Below are 17,487 nucleotides of genomic sequence, written 5' to 3'. Positions count from 1 at the left end.
CGGTCGTTGGAGAGAGAGGTGGACGATGATGCTTTATCCTCTCCGGCGCTAGTGGACTCGGCGCACCGAATGCTTCCGGTGTTTTTTTTTGGGACCGGTTTGAGAGAAATCCATTGCAAATTGTTTCATTTTCAAATGCACCGGGCAAAAAAAAACACTATTATTAGTTTAAAATAAAACTGGATATTTTGATATAAACAACGACTATGTACGAAATGAAATGAGCGAACAAACACACTATAATAACGAAAGGAGAGAGTAGAACTTTACATGAGACTAGTGCCAAGTCTGCCATAGTTGAAATATAGTGTAACATGAAAGCGCCCTTCTACTCCTAAGCTCAAATGAGCTTGTTGAACAGTAAAACCAGAAAAACATTAGAAATTAAAAAAAAACTAAAAAAATTAGACCAACGTTGACAGAAGTTGTGACTATGTGTAAAATTTCAACATCAAATAACATTTCTATGAGGCATGGTCAAAAAAATGATTTTCTAAAAAAACCCGGCTTGTGGGTGAGGCACTTTGTGTGTTTTGGTGTTAGTGTTGAGGTGATGGTCTTCTTCTTTGAGCTTTTTTGTAGTGGTTGTGGTGTTGTGGACTGCGGGTAACTTCGACGGCAAAAGACCGCTCCTTGGAAATGGGAGCGGTGTTCCCCCTGTCCGTTTTTGCGGCACATACAAGGTCATTGCCTACTACTTTATTCCCCTAGGCGTCTCCCTAGCCGGCATATTGTTATGTGGTGGTTCGTTCCTCCTCTTCGTCAAAACATCACCGTCTCTGATGTCGTCGCGAAATTGCCGGAAGGTTTGTTTAGGAGATGGTTCGAATATGGGATTTTTTTTATCTACACAAGGTTTACAACGATGGCTTTTTCTCTGGGGCATTAGTCCAACTGAATCTAAACACAATGATTTTCCAACCACATGATACAACGTTAGTCTCACTTCGATTACGAAGCAAAAGCGGTGGCGTGCCTTCGGCTTGTGATATAGATTGAGTTTGTTTTGATCTGTTGTCATTTCCTTGTTTTTTAGGTGGCTTGTATCATTAGAAATTTTAAATTTAGAACCAAAGCTTTATTTAAAAAATTGAAATGTGATATACCCGACTTATATGGCCTTTTGTATTTACTCATACATGTTTCGTGTTGCTCTTCTCTTGCTATGGTCTCACTTGTATGGACTTTTGTATTTTTTTCGAGAAAATTCAACTTTTTACCTTGTAGTTGTGTATTTGTGACGCATATTACCCCATTTAATGTATCTTCTATTGAAATATCAGATTTTGGAGACATTTAGCAAATCCGGGTTTTTCATTTTGCTTGTTTATATTAAATAGGATCGGCACATTGCGTTAATGATTTGTAAAAAACATGTAAAGATCAGAAGGCATCATTGACGGTCATGTCCAGACTTTGCTTGTTTATCTGTTTCATTCCTCGTCTTCGTCTATATATTTTTGAACCCTGGGCATCACCTCACACCTTGTCTAATGGACACACATAAAAAACATGAGTCCAAAACTTCTTAAAGGGGTATTCTAGACGAATTTACACTCGAGTGTCACAAATGCATATCTATGGGATAAATTATGGAATTCACTCTTTTCCCCCCTAAGCTTTAGAGTGTGTTAAAGTAATCCCATTAAGGAACCATATGTTATGTTAAAAAAAAACTCTTATCCTAAAACCTAATCTAGCGCTTCTACGTGAAAAGATCTGCAGAGGAAGCGGCTTTCATAAATGGCTTTCTATTCATTTTTTGCAAATAATCAAACATCGAATGTGGCTTCGTGCGCCGGATTTTTCTTCTTCTCTTACGAATTTCAATATGCGTCGCTCCCTCCGATCCGTATTAATTGACATTGATTTAGTACTTTTACAAAAAGTAAGGCTACTATACTCATAGTTTGGAGGCTGGATTGATGGATTGGAAGGGGTGGTACTCCCTCTGTAAACTAATAGCAAAAGAGCCCGTACGTTGCAACAGAAGAATGCAAGGCCTGAGAATCGGACTCGAAGGCATAGATATTCTAATGGTGTAGTATTATCGAACATGTCAAATATGTACCCTTAGGATCCTTGTGCAGGTCAGATAGCATTGCGGATTTTTGTTCATGTTTAACTCACTTTTCTTCTTCTTACTCCATCCATTATCTTTGTCTCCCTTGCTTGGGTATCTAGGAACATCAAAAATACAGTATAGCTTAGAATTTACCGAGATGCATTGAATCCTTTAACAAAGGACCACATCACTGTAATGAGAAAAACTCATGCAGTCAACCTTGTCATCTCATCTGCATTAACTGAAGTGTGAATCAAATCCTCTAGTTCAGTTGTAACCATAAAAGTAAAATAGAACTGTAACGGAGCAAAACTAAGACTCATTAACTGATGGAAGTTTACTCGGATTTCCTTTTTTGTGGAATCGATGTTGGCCTAACAAAATAGCAAACAATAGTAGCTAGCTTTCCCGAGAAAATATCAAAACCGCAATCTGCACCAATTACAGAGGAGAAAATTGGAAATTTGCCACTTTCAATATATGGCTTCTTAAAATTGTCATTTTCAAGATTGGCTTCGCACATTTGCCACTCAGCTTGTTGGCTCCTTGATTATCATGCCACTTTCCTCCTACTTTTGATTTTCATTTTCCTTTAACATCTATAAGCACGGGAAAAGACCAAACCAGCCCTGATGCATATACACGTACTATCCAAATTTCAGTTGACACTTTGAAGCGGAGGACAGCGTACCGGCCACCTAGAATACCGTGTGATCTCGTCAATGCAGACTGCTTCACCGATCTCCTTGACGCAGAGTGCCGCAGATCGTCTAGAGTCTAGACGTCGCATGCCGCGGATATTCTCAGCGTCCCGAACAGGACGGCGGGCTGTGCAGCTATGGCGCGCGCGGAGATGGCACGAGCAGCAAGCAACCTAGTGGCGCCGACGGGGGCTGCTTCAGTAGCCACTCTCATCAACATCCTCAAGTAGTTGTGTAACGACCAAGATGCAGTCCTTTCCGATCTGGGGGTCGAGGCCCCCGAATAGGAAAGAAGCGCATCTAAGCGTTTCGCAAGCAAGTAACATAGCACCAGTAACAATAAAAAGTAGACAATTCGGGATTCAACTGTCTTCTTATTAATAACTCAGAGTACATCACAGATACAATCAAGGTAGTTCCGCTACAGACTACAAAACATGGAAATGCTATGCTACCCTGCCTGCAGGCCCACGATCACGACCACGCCTCAGTCCTCTGGATAGTTCACGTAGAGGCGGCCTGTCTCCTCGTCGTACTGCCACGCCAGCTGGGTGCCGTCGGGATCATCTGTCTCTGGGGTACCTGTACCTGCTGGGAGTTTCGGAGGAATCCGTGAGCCACGGGGACTCAGCAATCTAAGACCTTGGTGCCAGAACTAGTCATGTTATTGGGTAGGGTAAAGGTGTAGTGTATAAGGCGACAGCATCCTAAGCTTGATTAAGTGGCTAACTTACGCGAAGTAATTGTGAAGGTGGTCTACACTAGCGGTCGGGATTACTTGATCACTAAGTGATCCTGATCACCTACCTACGGCATTCATAACCCCACCGTGTTCCCGATCGAAGAGAGATCTTCGAGGGGACAGTCACGGTTACGCAAACAGTTGGCAATTTTATTAGCTTTTGTTTGAGTTATCTAATACCGGATGTTAACAAAATATTCCAGTTGCCACATAACCGCGGGCACGGCTTTCCGAAAGATTAAACCCTGCAGGGGTGCTCCAACTAGTCCATCACAAACGAACACAGGCCGCAAAGGCATCCTCTATCATGAATCTCGTGATCTCGTCGGATTCCTTAGAGGAAAACCTCAACTCTGGGGAAAACCAAAGCTTCACTGGGATTCCTATACGCAAGATATACCGCTAAGGTAAGACAAGGCTAGCAGGACCTCCCGACGTGTCGACGACCCCGATAAGAGCCGCGTATCTCAGTCTCAGGACACGCCGGATGAGCTACGCGTACAGTGGCCTGATAGAAATCTCTCAAGTTGCCCTGAGTTGGCCCCGCACAGTGCTCAAGTTTGGACCAACACTCATGAGGAGCACTGGCCCGGGTTGTTGATTAAAGTCCTCGGGGTAGCTATTCCCTATGCAGTTTATTATTAAGTGATTAGCAAATTAACACCAATGTTGGGTCCTGCCGGACAAGCCTTAGCACTACGCGATTTATCGAGGGGGTCCCCATAACAACCCCGAACATGTTAGGAGCGATCATTATGGAATCAAACACCGGTAACCGGTAACTAAGGCGGCAATAACGGTACAAAGCACCCGGCAAAAGGCTAGGCCTCCCGTCATTTACCAAGTATATAGGTGCATTAATTAAATAACAGAATTTAAGATAATGATATCAACCTCATGTTATCACATGAGTCAAAACACCTGCAACTAGCAATGCTAACATTAGTGGCTGAGCAAGGCCTACTTAGCCATACAAGTTTTGCTCGGAAGGGGTACGGTGTTTGGGCTCTTGGCATATGAAGAGGCAATTTAATTTCAGTGGTAGGCAGCGAGCAATATGACATGGAAACGAAACTAGCATAACAAGTCTAGAGATGGAATCAAGGTCATATCATCTTGCCTGTGATATCCTCAGCTTGGAATGGTTCTGGATCGTCCTGCACGTACTCTCCTGACTCCACGTATTCGTTCTCCGATCCCGGTGCTACCCAACATAAGAATAACAGCCAATGAACAGCAGCACCACAAGATTCAACAATCACATGATGCATGAGATGAAAGTGAGCATGCACCACTATTTCTATCACTAGCACAAGCAAAATAAACTACTGCAAGTTTCTGGACAGAACTGTACACTGAGTTATTTTGACATGCATGAGGATGGCATGAACAGATGCTGCTCGTGAAAACGATGCAAAACCATATAAAGAACATTGCAAACGGAGCTACGGATCAACGAGAATCAACGAAACAAGATATGAAGCTCTACGTGGAAGAATCAACACCACACCCACAATTGGCACAAATCTGGTGTTCCCAGGTTGCCAAGACATATAACAACCCAACATGAATGGATTGGAGCAAGGAAGAACACCACAACATCGACTAAGCATACACATTGATCAAAATGACTATACTACATAATCTGCCATAATCTGCATCTTAGCTCTTTGGGAGCTACATGCAACATAGCTACAGGCCTCCAAACATGACAAATAATATATATGGTTGTTGCCAACCAAGAATACTACAAGCACCAGCAAGAATCACAGCAAAAGGAATTAAGCTCTAGAAGATACAAGGCCACAAACTTTCCAAAAACCATCAGATCTCAGGGACTTAGTGAAAATTCCTGCACCTGAGTTTCTGTCTTTGTTATGAAGCTTTTTGACAGCAATCAAAACACAACCTAATGGACTCCAAATGATTTGAAATTTGACAGGGAGCTTCACAAACATACCAGGTCCAAATTCCTAGCACTGAACTAAGGCTAGTTCTCAACACAATGACCAGCACATCCTCATCTATAAGAGAAGAAAATGTTTCCAGAATCCCAGGCTTAGTGAAATTCCAGATTTCACTAAACTGGAATTTTCAGCTACATGTCCACTTTGTCTAGGCATAGTTTGCACACACATAACACCAAGTGATAAATGAAACCACTATGGTGTAGAGCAAAACCCCTACTACTATCACACAAAAACTCATGCCCTTGGGCTCCACCTATTCCATGGAATCAAGGATCAAACTTGCAACAAATCTGAATATGTCAACTCCATAAAGTATCCTAATGGCAAAACAAACTTCACCACTAGATTCCTTGGGAGATTCTACCCCAAAATCATATATAATATGTGGGCACTTACTTGGAACAAGTGACCACAATTAAGGGAGAGTAAACTACTCTAAATCATGCCTAGGGAATGTGCATCATTTCATGTAGTTCCTACTAAGACAACAACTACAAAGGTTGAGTTCACGTGACAATGACAAAGTGACATGGGGGTTTGAACCCCATGTTTGTGTCATGCACATCAACAACACAAATACTTCTCACTAAGTCACCCCACACACACATCATGCTCTCTCTCATATTAAACATGAGGAGGTGCACAACTTGCACATGGGGCTGGTTTACCACCTACACATCACACCGCAATCTCATCATGAGCTCTAAGACTCCAAGAAAAATATAAGGGAAGCCATCAAGCAAATGATAGTAAGGCTACACTCACTTGCACACCTACACTAGCAACACCTCATGTGTGTGCAACACACACACACATGCACATCATCTACTGCCATTCAACTAGTCGCACAAGAAAAGAACATAAGCCACCTACATATCATCATGTACTAGGGTAGCATCACCACACACACACACCTACACATGTGGCTAACACCATGTGCAAGCACACACACACACATACACCTTGCACATGAACACACACATGCATCACACAATCTGCCACATCTATAGCAACAAAAGGAAGAAATAACAGGAAACAAGGAGAAAAAAAATAAAATAAAGAAAAAAGGGGAGGTGCTGGGGTCGAACCCCAGACGTGTTAGATACAACACACCAACACACAAGTGCACACCACTGGATCGACCAGAGAGGGTGAGCTAACGAGGTAAGCTAACCCTGCATCATTCCTACTCTACAGCACCGAGGAAAAATAAACAAAAGGGCTGCCGAGGGGGGATTCGAACCCACGCCCTCTCATCAGGCAGCTACGCTCGCTACCACTACGCTACGATACGGGCGACTGACAGAGAAGGAACCTAAAGCAAGGTAAACTAACGCGAGCACGCGGTGCTCTGCACAGCGCGCAGGTCGCGTCGACAGGGAGGTCGCATTGATCTCTGCTGCTGCTGCGCACCAAGAGGGGAAACGCACGCCTGCTGATGCTGCTACGCGGGGGAAAGTTCCCTGCTACTACTGCATCGCCGAGACACACCACAACCTACTGCACCACTGCATCTACCGTCGGCTACCTGACGGAGAGAAACGCGAGCACTTCCACGACGGATCTACGACGGAATCGAGGAGGAAGAAGGAAGGGGAGGTGCAGCCTCACCTTGGGAAGGAAGGGGGGCTCCGATCTGAAGGGAAGGAAGCCGGACCGGAGGGGAAGAAGACGTGCCGAGGGAGATCCTGCCGTAGACCGAAACAGTGACGAAGTGCACCGGGACCGAGGTGCTGACGAGGTCGAGATCGTCGGTGTGGTCGCTCCCCGACCCTACCGACGACGGGAATGGAACGCGGGGTCGAACCCCGAGCTCCTGGACATGGCGGACTCGCCGGACGGCGACGTACGCGGGGTAGACGCGGCGAGCTCCTTCCTCTCTCTCTGCTGCTGCTAGCCTACAGAACTTACCAGGGAAGAAAATAAGAAATGGAGATGGGGATGGGGAGAGGTGGCGGCGGCGGCTGAGGGGAAGAGGAACCCTAGGAGAGGGGAGGCACGGACGCCCAGGTTATAAGGGGGCCCCCCTCGACGTTTGTGCCTCACGGCGGCACTGCTCGCTCTCTCTGCACGCTGACGGAAAGCGAGCGAAGGAGGGAGACGGCGTCAGGGAGGGAAGGAGGCTGCGGTCGTGGGCTCCTGGCGCGAGGGAGGGGGGTTAGATGGGCCAGCGAAGTGGGAGGGAGCCCACATAGTGCGCTGGATAGAAGAGAGAGGCCCTCTGGCTCTTTTCCTATTAAAATTAAACCAGAGAAAGAAAATAGGTACATGGCAAACTAAGGAAGATAAAATCAACACAAAAATGGCCCTGAACCTGAAAATGAACATACTATTTAAATAAAATACTAAAAGTATTTATGGGGCTACTTTAATAAATACCAAAACAACATTTAAATAATCTGTTTTGTTATTTATTTGCACCCTCAAGTCAAACAATAAAACTCCAAACTATCACATCATCAACTCCACAATATACTCTAAACACAAGACATTTTTAAATCAGCTTTGGGGAAGATGGAATTTTTAACATGAAATAAAAGGAAAAGAAAAGGGTTTGAATTGCAAGGAGCTTTGAAAATACATAGCAACCACTCCTACACACCACACACCATCATCACATGTGCATCAACATATGAAATCACAAGTCTCCACTCTAAGACATGGCAAGGTATAGATGCAAGCAAAACAAGGCATGGTAAGAATGGTATGGCATGGATGCATGCATGCAATAGAAGAAATACAAGGTGACACACGAATTCATACATGCATAGATAGCTCTCATGACAATGTCAAGGTGGTCCCACATGGAAGGTTACAAAAAGGGAAAGCTTTACACTTGGGGCACTACAAGTTGTCTCCTGTTCTCCAATTCAGTGCTAACTGAACTTCAGAGGAGACCAGAACCTGTAACCGCGGGCTGGCTCGAGTGCCCGCGGTGGGCCGCCTCGGCCGTGTAGTAGGCTTTCCTCACGAGCTCCTCGCGGAAGATGGCGTGCCGCGACTGCGCACCGGCGAGCACGGCGGCCGCGGCCATGGGAGCGGCGGGGCCGGCTTCCTCGCGCCCCGCCACGGCGGCGCGGGCCCGTCTCGCGGACGGCGGGCTTCGGCAGGGGCACGGGAGGGCTCCCCTTGGTCGGAGGCGCGCGCGAAGGAGAGGAAGGGCGGGGTCCGGCACCGGGTCGCCTGCAGCTCGTCGGCGAAGGCCGGGGCGCCGCGGGGGAGGAGCTCGAGCGCGGCGGGGAGCTGCGGCGTCGAGAGGCGGTGGTGGGGGCGGCACTTGACGGAGCAGGCGACCGCCGCCGGCATGGCTGCTGGTTGGCTTGGCGAGCTGGGGTTCGGCAAGGGGAGTTGGTGAAGATTGAAGAAAGAGTCCCCTGGACTGCGGGTTAGTTTGGATTAAATACAGGATGGTTTGTGTAAAATGTAAAAAATGATTCGTTGTTTGACTTAAATCCGGACTGCGGGTTGATTTCAGGAAACATCGGGGGCTTTTTTGTAAATGTCGTGATGGGTTTTTCGACAGAAGCAATAGCCGCTTTATTATTAGGTAAGATAAGATATAGATATAAGAGCCTTTAGAACACTATTTTAATAATCTAAACGCTTTTATACTCCCTCCGTTCAAAATATAAGACATTTTAGAGATTTCACTAGAAGACTACATACGAAGCAAAATGAGTGAATGTACACTTTAAAATATATTTATATACGTCCATATGTAGTTTATAGTACAATCTCTAAAATGTCTTATATTTAAAAACGGAGGGAGTATTAATTTACGGAGGGAGTACTATTTAACCTACACGTTGGGAAATATTACGAACACGCACGCCGTGTCGTCGACGACCAGGAGGAGGAGGAAGAAGGAGGGTTGGCGCTTGGCGCACGTACCATAGCCGGGCGTGTGTTTCAACCGTGTAACTGAAGCAGCACGCGACCCGTCGGGAGGGTAACACGTCAACGCCACTTCTGTTTCCAAGTGGCTTCGTCCTGCCCCCCACTCGCTGGCTCGATTCACTTCAGCCGTTGGGGAAAAAGGTAACCCTGACTTGATCGGCACCTCTGTGCGTGCACCTGCACTAGCAGCAAATGTGCAACGCATTTCTCTCGTGCGCAAGTGCCCGGCTGACAGCAAAAAATAAAATAAAATCCAGCTGACAGAAACCCTACTGATTTTCACCTTGTTCTTCTGTCATACGAGGTGACATGAAAACCTAGAGAGGGCGCACTAGCAAGTTGATTTTTATGTCCGTGTCTGTCATACGAGGTGATATGAAAACTTTATTTTTTCCTTTTTTTTTGCCGGGAAACTAAGTTTTATTCTTCAGAAGGGACAGGCAACTTGTTCACATCATCAGTAGTAGTTGCTTCGCCGCCGCTGGTGCTTGGCCACAAACAGGACACAGAGGAGACAGAGACGGTCACCCTACACCATCACCGGCTGCGTGCAACCGGTGAAATGGTGAAGCAGCATGGCTCGCTGCCTGCCACATGTATGAGTCCAGAAAAAAGACCATATTCGAAGCCTTCGACTTTAAACTAAAACCATGACACTTATTTTGGATCGGATGGAGTGCTGCAGTATTACAGCTGTGAAAACTGAGCTCTAATCATCGGTAATTCAGACGCTCATCAGGCCCCGTTTGGATTACCGGTTTGCTTCAAAATGCCTCTGTAATAAATACAGACCTACAACCATCGTTTTCAATCCAGGCAGAAATTATAAAGCGACCGGTAATGTACACCTGTAGAATAAATCCGGGTGTATATATTTACACCGAATCCAAACAGGGCCTCACCAGTAATAGAAAACCCGAGAAGCACAAATCCAGGCCACATAAGCAGATTTTCATCTCTTATGCCGAAAGCAGCATCATGGTGCGCCAAGATGCCTAGTTAATAAGATGTTGCTTATACAAGAATCAAATGGGGACATCAACAGGCTCTGCTCATGGGTAGTAGCTGTTGACATTAACCTGATCCTCCCCTCGCAAAATAAAATAAAATAAAATGACCCTCAGAATATACACAGGCAGAAGATTATTATGTAGAAATATGTTCCTTCTTTGCTCGCACGGCATCGCCTAGGAACCAGGATGAGATCTACCACTGCTGTTGCCGCTGTGAAAACCCAGCTTATTTAACCCGAAATAACCGAGCCCAGAAATGCTTACGTAGCTCCACCCAGAAGAACCACATGAACCAGATGAGCCCAGAAACGCAACCGGGGGGAGCGAGCCAGAAATCCCGAGATTCAGTATCACCGCTGTGGAAACCGGGCCCTGAAGGTTCAGCACCAGAGATGTGACTGACAACGAGACTCTGAACACCATTGGTTCAGCATCATGAATAAACGAGGCATGGGAACAGATTCAGGTAGACAGAATATCGGGTCCCCATTTATGCCGAGAGAGCGATCCGGGTCGTATACAGCACAGATGCACAATACATACGAGTATGCTAAGATGCCCAGGGCAATGACTATAACAGCGAGATATCGACAGACTCTACTCATGAGAAGTAGCTGTCCGCATTATTATGAATCCGATCCTATCATGTTTCACAGAAAGGAGTAGTCAAGGGGAATATGTATCCTTGCAGTGCAAATGTGGGGGAATACTGCTATTACATCAACCCAGAGATCACCCACAAGTCAGGATAAACCGAGAAATGCATCCTGAGTTGCGCCACAAACGGCGAAATTTTGTTACTGCTGTGGAAACTGAGCTCTTTCTCACCAAAAAAATGGGAGAAAAAAAGACTGAGCTCTGATCATCACTAATATTTCAGACACATGTCAGTCAAGAAAGATACTCTATCAAGTCTCGGCAAATATACCATTGTACTGCAAACATGTGCAAACACCTTCTTCTTTGCTCACACAGCATCGCCCAAGTAAGAATGAAACCGAGAATCTTAAGTTCCCATTTATGCCGAGAGCGATCCAGGTCATACCTATACAGTCCGATACATGCTAAGATGCCTAGGACCATTGATTGAGTACAACAGCGATGTCGACAGACTCTGCTCATTAGTAGTAGCTGTCCACATTATTATGAACCCGATCCTCGGAATATACAGGGACAGAATATATACTACTATTAGCTTTGCCATGTTTCACAGAAAGGAATAGTCAAGGGGATCACCACCAATGTAGTGATGTAACACCTGTGTAGAAAGAAAGTACAGAGGGGAATTAACAGGGGAGGAGGTAATTTTCCGCCTAAGGGAGACAAATAAGTTGGACATGATGATAGCTTTGCTGCTATGTTCCGGTGTCTCATGGCATGACACCGGATGACCTAGTAAGAAGCTAAATTGCTTTCTTTCCTGTTCTATTATGATAAAATGAGATCATTGTCGCCAAGATGCGGGGGCCTCATGCAAACCTGAACTTCATGCTCCTCCGGCCCGACACGGTGCTTCGGGACCATGATCTCCAGCCCAGTACCGGTCTCGTCGTAATACGCCTCGATCCTTGCGTTCTCTGGAATCCTTGTGGCCAGAGGTATTTCCCTCACGAACTCACCGGGAGGGCAGTGCTCAGGGGAAGGGTCGGTCAGCTTGAAGGTCCTGTCGTGCCTCTTGACGAAGGGCATGCGGGCGGTGCTCACACATGTTATCTTCACGACGCCGTGCGTCAATGTGTTCCTCCAGGTGACCTTCACGCTGTGTGGATCGGATAAGAGCATGCTCACCATGATCAGGTAGCCTTCATCATCCTCGTATATCGTCTTGGCAGCAGTAACAGGCCCACTTGCGTGCTTTGCCACGCCAGTGAAGTCGTGCATCCACGACGGCTCACCGGTGTGTACTTCTACCTCTTGCTCTCTGTCGGAACAGGAATTATTGGCCATCACACAATCCTCTTCTACGCCATGACCAAAGAAGTCCTTGCGACGTTTGTGGCACTTTGGTGAAAGGTCCATCCCATCATCTGATGACGGCGGTGTAGATAGGTTCAGACCTGAACCATTCAGTGCCTTCTTGTGATTATTATTATTATGAGAGGTATGTGCGACACTCTTTGATGCTGCTGGCTGTGGCCTATCAAGCTCAAAATCAGTGCTTGGAAGATTCCTCCATGACTCAAAGTCACTGGCTTCAGATGGTATTGAGAAATTAAGCTCCCTTCCTGTAAGTTCAGCCCACCTCTTCATGTCAGCCTCAGGAACTGCTGTCAAGTTTGGTGAATTCACAATCTCAATGCCATGAAGGCACTGTGGGTTGGACAGACCACGGTAGTGCTTTCGCTGCATGCGGTGCGACCTTGAAAAGCCCTTGTCCGCACTGAAGGGAAAAGATGGCTCCCCGTGCTTGGAATGCCCATTCATGAAACTCCGGAGCTGCATCTTCCCAAGGGCATTGTCAGGCCGTTCCTTAAAAACCCACATGTACAAGTTCTCCATGTCATGCTGCACCAGGAAGACATCAAGGCGGAGATCGGACTTGTCAAAGCCGGAGATGCTCCCAGATGCGTCCCGCGTCACCTTCTCCTTTGCCTTCTCCACAAGTGCAGGCCTGAAGTAGTGATTGAAGAAGAACCAAGCTCCCCAAATGCTGTCACCCCTCTTAGCGCACTTCCTCGCGCCAACGCCGACCGCGGCACTGCCGTTGCCAGTCGCCTTTGGAAGTGTCAGCGCAACCTCAGACTCATGAGTGTGCGTGCCAAGGCCGACATCGAAAATGTCAAATGTGTCAAGGCTCCACAACACAGGCGGCGGGGAGGGGTCTGCTGACAGCGGGACGTTAATGTCCGGCGGGCCTTGACGCACAGACTCGTGCCGCGGAATGATGAAGAGTTCCCTGTCAGCACTGGCGCCAACCCCGTTAACGCCGCCCCCGCCGCCGGAGGAGTCGGCCGAGGCCGGGTGCGACCCCGCGGGGTCCATGGAGAGGAGGGTGCAGGGATGGCTGTTGCTGTTCTCCATGGAGAGGGAGGTGAGGAGGGGCTCTCCTCCCATGGAGAGCTCCCTCCTCTCCTTTTCCTTGGTCCTTCCTATCCTTGCCTGCTCTTCTTCTCCTGCCTCCTGCTGTACCTCCTCCTCCTACTGCCTCTCCTCCCCTGACGCCCCAGTCATGGCACGGGTTTCTCACGGGGTTGCCCCATAAAAGGTGAGCCTTTCTGCCCACCAATCCACAGATCGAGATTTGTGACCAGGAGCCCTTCCTTGTTTGGAAACAAAATCGAGATCTTCGAGCTGAAGGCCAATCCGACGCCGCAGACCTGCAAATTCATCGACGAGGAACAGAAGTTACTTCTCACAATCCTCAAACGAACGGACGCCATTAACAGCACACGAATTAGTACTGAAATCTTGAGCCACAGACAAGCCCTCTTCCCGTTCTAAGCAAGCCGATTCCTCCCCCTGGATACCTACAGGCTTAAAGAAATTTCACCCGGAGGAACCAATCTTCTCTCGAATCATGCCGGAGCAAACCTTGGGAATCTCACTAGCACCCAAGAATCGCCGACGAAAATGAAAAGGAGCGGGGGGGCCTTGCTCTGATCTGTTCTGACCTTGGAAGGAGCGGAGAAGGGAGCTTCCGCGAGGCCGCTGTTCCCGTGGAGGAGGCGCTCTCCCGGAGAAGGTGCGCGGGTCGACGGGGCCGCGGCCTGAGCTCTCGCCGGAGACGCGGGGGGCGGAGCGTGGAGGGGAAGAGAGAGGGGGAGAGGGAGGGGGGCGGGCCAGCCAAAGAAGAAGAGGGGTGGCGTCAGCGGGTTCGGGTCTCGGCTCGTCTCGTTGCGGGTCGCAACTCGCAACCTGCAACCGCGTTTTCCCCGTTTACCTTTCCTTTTTTCTCCTTGGTAGGAGTGTATGTATAAATAAACTCGATTGAATTTCACCTGGATTTCTCAAAGATTTGTTCGGATTTTTTGGAGCATGTTTCCAGGGCCGATTTTTACTGCATGAAACTTCTGAGAGCATCTCTAGCTAGACCTGGAAAACCCGCCACCCGTAAAAAAACATTTATGAACGTACTTTCTGCGGTACGGCGAGGCCTCCGATAGGAAAAGATACCATAAACTCGCCACGCAAATGTTTTGCGGGTTGAGTTTACAAGATCTTTTCTGCGTCGAAGACCACACGATATCGCAAAAATAAAATAATAGAACAATTGACAAGTGGTTGCGGTTGAATACATGATATGTGTATATACATCATTACTTCACCATCATTGTAGTTCATCACATCGAAAATCATGCGCAACATATGAGGTGGCAAGTTTGCGTGATGAAACAAAATAAAGCATGATCAAATGACCACCAGCTAAGGGGAAACCGAGCAACATCCTCCTTGTTGTGAAGATCGTCACCATCACCATCGGTCCTAACACCTCCATTACCATCATGCACCTTGACTGGAGAATGAGCACCAGCATCTTCAACAACTTGGATCGAAGAACGAGCACCACCACCATTCTCTTGTCATTGCATCCATGCCCTAAGGATTCATCATAATGAACCGGTCCTCCTTAGTGGTCCTCTTGTCCTTCCTCTTTTGCTCCTCTAGGGCGAACTTACGCTTCTCGAAGGTAGACCTCTTCTCCCATTTCTCCTATTTGTGCTTCTCTTTCTTCTCATCCATGGCCACTTTAGCATCCCAATGCTTGGTTAACATGGTCTCTTTCATCTTTGCCATCTCACCAATTTGATATCTCAAAGTGGTTGCCTCGACCACACTCTTCACTCTTGCTTTCTGCTTCTTGTTTCCATCTGTTCGCCCTTGTTTCTTCCTCTTCTTGTTGCATCATCACTATCATCATCTTCATATTCCAGTTTGAGGAAGGCACCTTTCTTTGGAGGAGCTTCCTTATCCCTCACCCTCCACTTCTCACTATCCCCGAGCCATCGCCAACAATGATGAAGAGTGAATAACCGGCCGTTGGAGCCCGCAGTTTGCTTGAAATATTCATTGGTGCGATGGGATTCTACACATTGACATTGAGACAAGTCTGAGCACAAACTCTTATCAACCCTACCAAAGCCAAAGAAATGAAGAAACACTCAGGTAATCATCAATAGTGACGCCACTTGGAGGTGCATTTTGCACTTGCTCCAAGCACCTACTCCAATGACCACAAGTTTTGTTGATGATATTACAACGACCTTGAAGTGATTTCAAGGTCCGACCAGATGGGTACTATATGATTTGGTGGTACTTGTTCTCCATCCTTTGCCAATAGTTTCCATGGCTTCGATCATTTCTCACCACATCGTCAAGTGGGACACTCTCCCATGCTTGAATCAAGCACACATCCTCCGTCTCCATGTAGTTTCCGATTCTTCCCGCCCTAGCATCATACTCGGCCTCCTCAATCACTTGCACTTCATCACCACCGCCATTACCTTGATCCACCTCCGCCTCCACCTCCATGTGAGGCATATCGAAATCGCCAAGGGGAGCACTAAAATCCACCGCACTCTCAGCCAACATTCATTATACGGTGAGTGCACACTTTGGCTACCAAATTGAACGACCGAAGCTCAAACAAGTGCTCCAAATTTGAAGCGAAGATCACTGGAGAAAATGAGGCAAAAGGAAAAAATAAGCACCTCTCGAATGTTTCATCGAACACATGGTAGGTGTGATCGGTTGAGTGGCCTTGATTAGGGGGACGTGGTTGGTTGGAGGTGGAGGAAGAGCACGGCCTCTTGAGGTCATCGCCTTCTTCCACGAGGGCTTTTCCCATGCACCAACTGGGCGGTCGACACGGTATTATTCCTCCCACCAGCAGCCACAACGAGAGGAAATGGAGTGGGGCCGAAAGAAGCTTGTGATGTGCTGGCTGTGCCCCCTTGGATGGTGTGGTTCCCCTGTCGGTTCCACTTACCGCTCGTGACACATCTCCAACGTATCTAAAATTCTTGATTGTTCCATGCTATTATATTATCATTCTTGAATGTTTTATGATCATTTTATAACAACTTTATACATTTTTGGGAAACCTATTGACAAAGTGCCCAGTGCTAGTAGCTGTTTTTTGTTGTTTTTTTCTTCACAGAAAATCAATACCAGATGAAGTCCAAATTCCAAAAAACTTTTTGGAGTTTTTTTAGACCAGAAGGAAACTTGAGGACCAAGGATGATCACCAGAGGAGGCCCAGGATGACCACTAGGCACCAGGGCACGCCCAGGGCCCCTAGCGCGACCTGGTGGGTAGTGGGGCCTCGGGCACCTCCTCCACCGCCTCTGAGCTCTATAAATACCCCAATATTATAGAAACCCTAGAGGAGTCGACGCAAAATAGTTTTAGATGCCACAAGTTCTAAAAGCCACGAAATCCAATCTAGAGCTCATTCCGGAGAGGAACGCGATCACGGAGGGGTTCATCACCCTTATTGGTGCTCCTTCGATGATGCGTGAGTAGTTCATATCAGACCTACACGTCCCTAGACAGTAGCTAAATGGCTCTCTCTCTCTCGTTTTGCTTCTCAATACAATGGTCTCTTGGAGATTCATTTGATGTAACTCATTCTTTTGCGACGCGTTTTTTGGGATCCGATGAATTGTGAGTTTATGATCAGATCTATGAAATTATATCCATTCTTGATTATTATAGCCCCGTATTTGTTCTCCAATATTTGGTTTTTGTCTGGCCAACTTGATCTTCTATCTTGCAATGCGAAAGGTGCTTTGTGATGGGTTCGATCTTGCGGAGCTCAATCTGAGTGACAGAAAGAGACATGACATGCATGTATCGTTGATATTAAGGATAAAAGGATGGGGTTTATTCCTACATGAATAGATCTTGTCTACATCATGTCATTGTTTTAAAAGCATTACTCCATTTCTTCATGAACTAAATACACTAGATGCATGCTGGATAGCGGTCGATGTGTGGAGTGATAGAAGTAGATGCAAGCAGAAATCGGTCTACTTGTCTTGGACGTGATGCCTATATACATGATTATTGTCTTGGTTATCGTCATAATTATTTTCTCTTCTATCAATTTCCCAACAGTAATTTGTCTACCCACCGTTTGCTATTTTCCCGAAAGAAGCC

General features: G+C 46.8%; 1 protein-coding gene across 2 annotated transcripts; it reads right to left on the bottom strand.

Moving 5' to 3' along the window:
- Positions 1-11,554: 11,554 nt before the first annotated feature.
- Positions 11,555-14,226, bottom strand: LOC123442701. Of its 2 annotated transcripts, XM_045118819.1 has the most exons (3): positions 14,000-14,168; positions 11,868-13,705; positions 11,555-11,646 (listed from the first exon to the last, which is right to left on the bottom strand). In XM_045118819.1, the coding sequence occupies exons 2-3, from the start codon at positions 13,440-13,442 to the stop codon at positions 11,596-11,598; spliced, it is 1,626 nt and encodes a 541-aa protein (XP_044974754.1). In that variant the 5' UTR covers positions 13,443-13,705; positions 14,000-14,168; the 3' UTR covers positions 11,555-11,595. The 2 variants fall into 2 exon arrangements, with proteins under 2 accessions (XP_044974754.1, XP_044974753.1); XM_045118818.1 differs by having other exon boundaries at positions 11,555-13,705; positions 14,000-14,226.
- Positions 14,227-17,487: the final 3,261 nt, after the last annotated feature.

This window comes from Hordeum vulgare, chromosome 3H (assembly GCF_904849725.1).
Source record: "Hordeum vulgare subsp. vulgare chromosome 3H, MorexV3_pseudomolecules_assembly, whole genome shotgun sequence".
In the NCBI taxonomy this organism is placed as follows: Eukaryota; Viridiplantae; Streptophyta; class Magnoliopsida; order Poales; family Poaceae; genus Hordeum; species Hordeum vulgare.
This window is presented reverse-complemented; position numbering and strand designations above follow the sequence as displayed.

Bases quoted from the DNA above. Each gene is read 5' to 3' on its own strand.
- LOC123442701 (XM_045118818.1), bottom strand. From the start codon at position 13,442: ATGGGAGGAGAGCCCCTCCTCACCTCCCTCTCCATGGAGAACAGCAAC.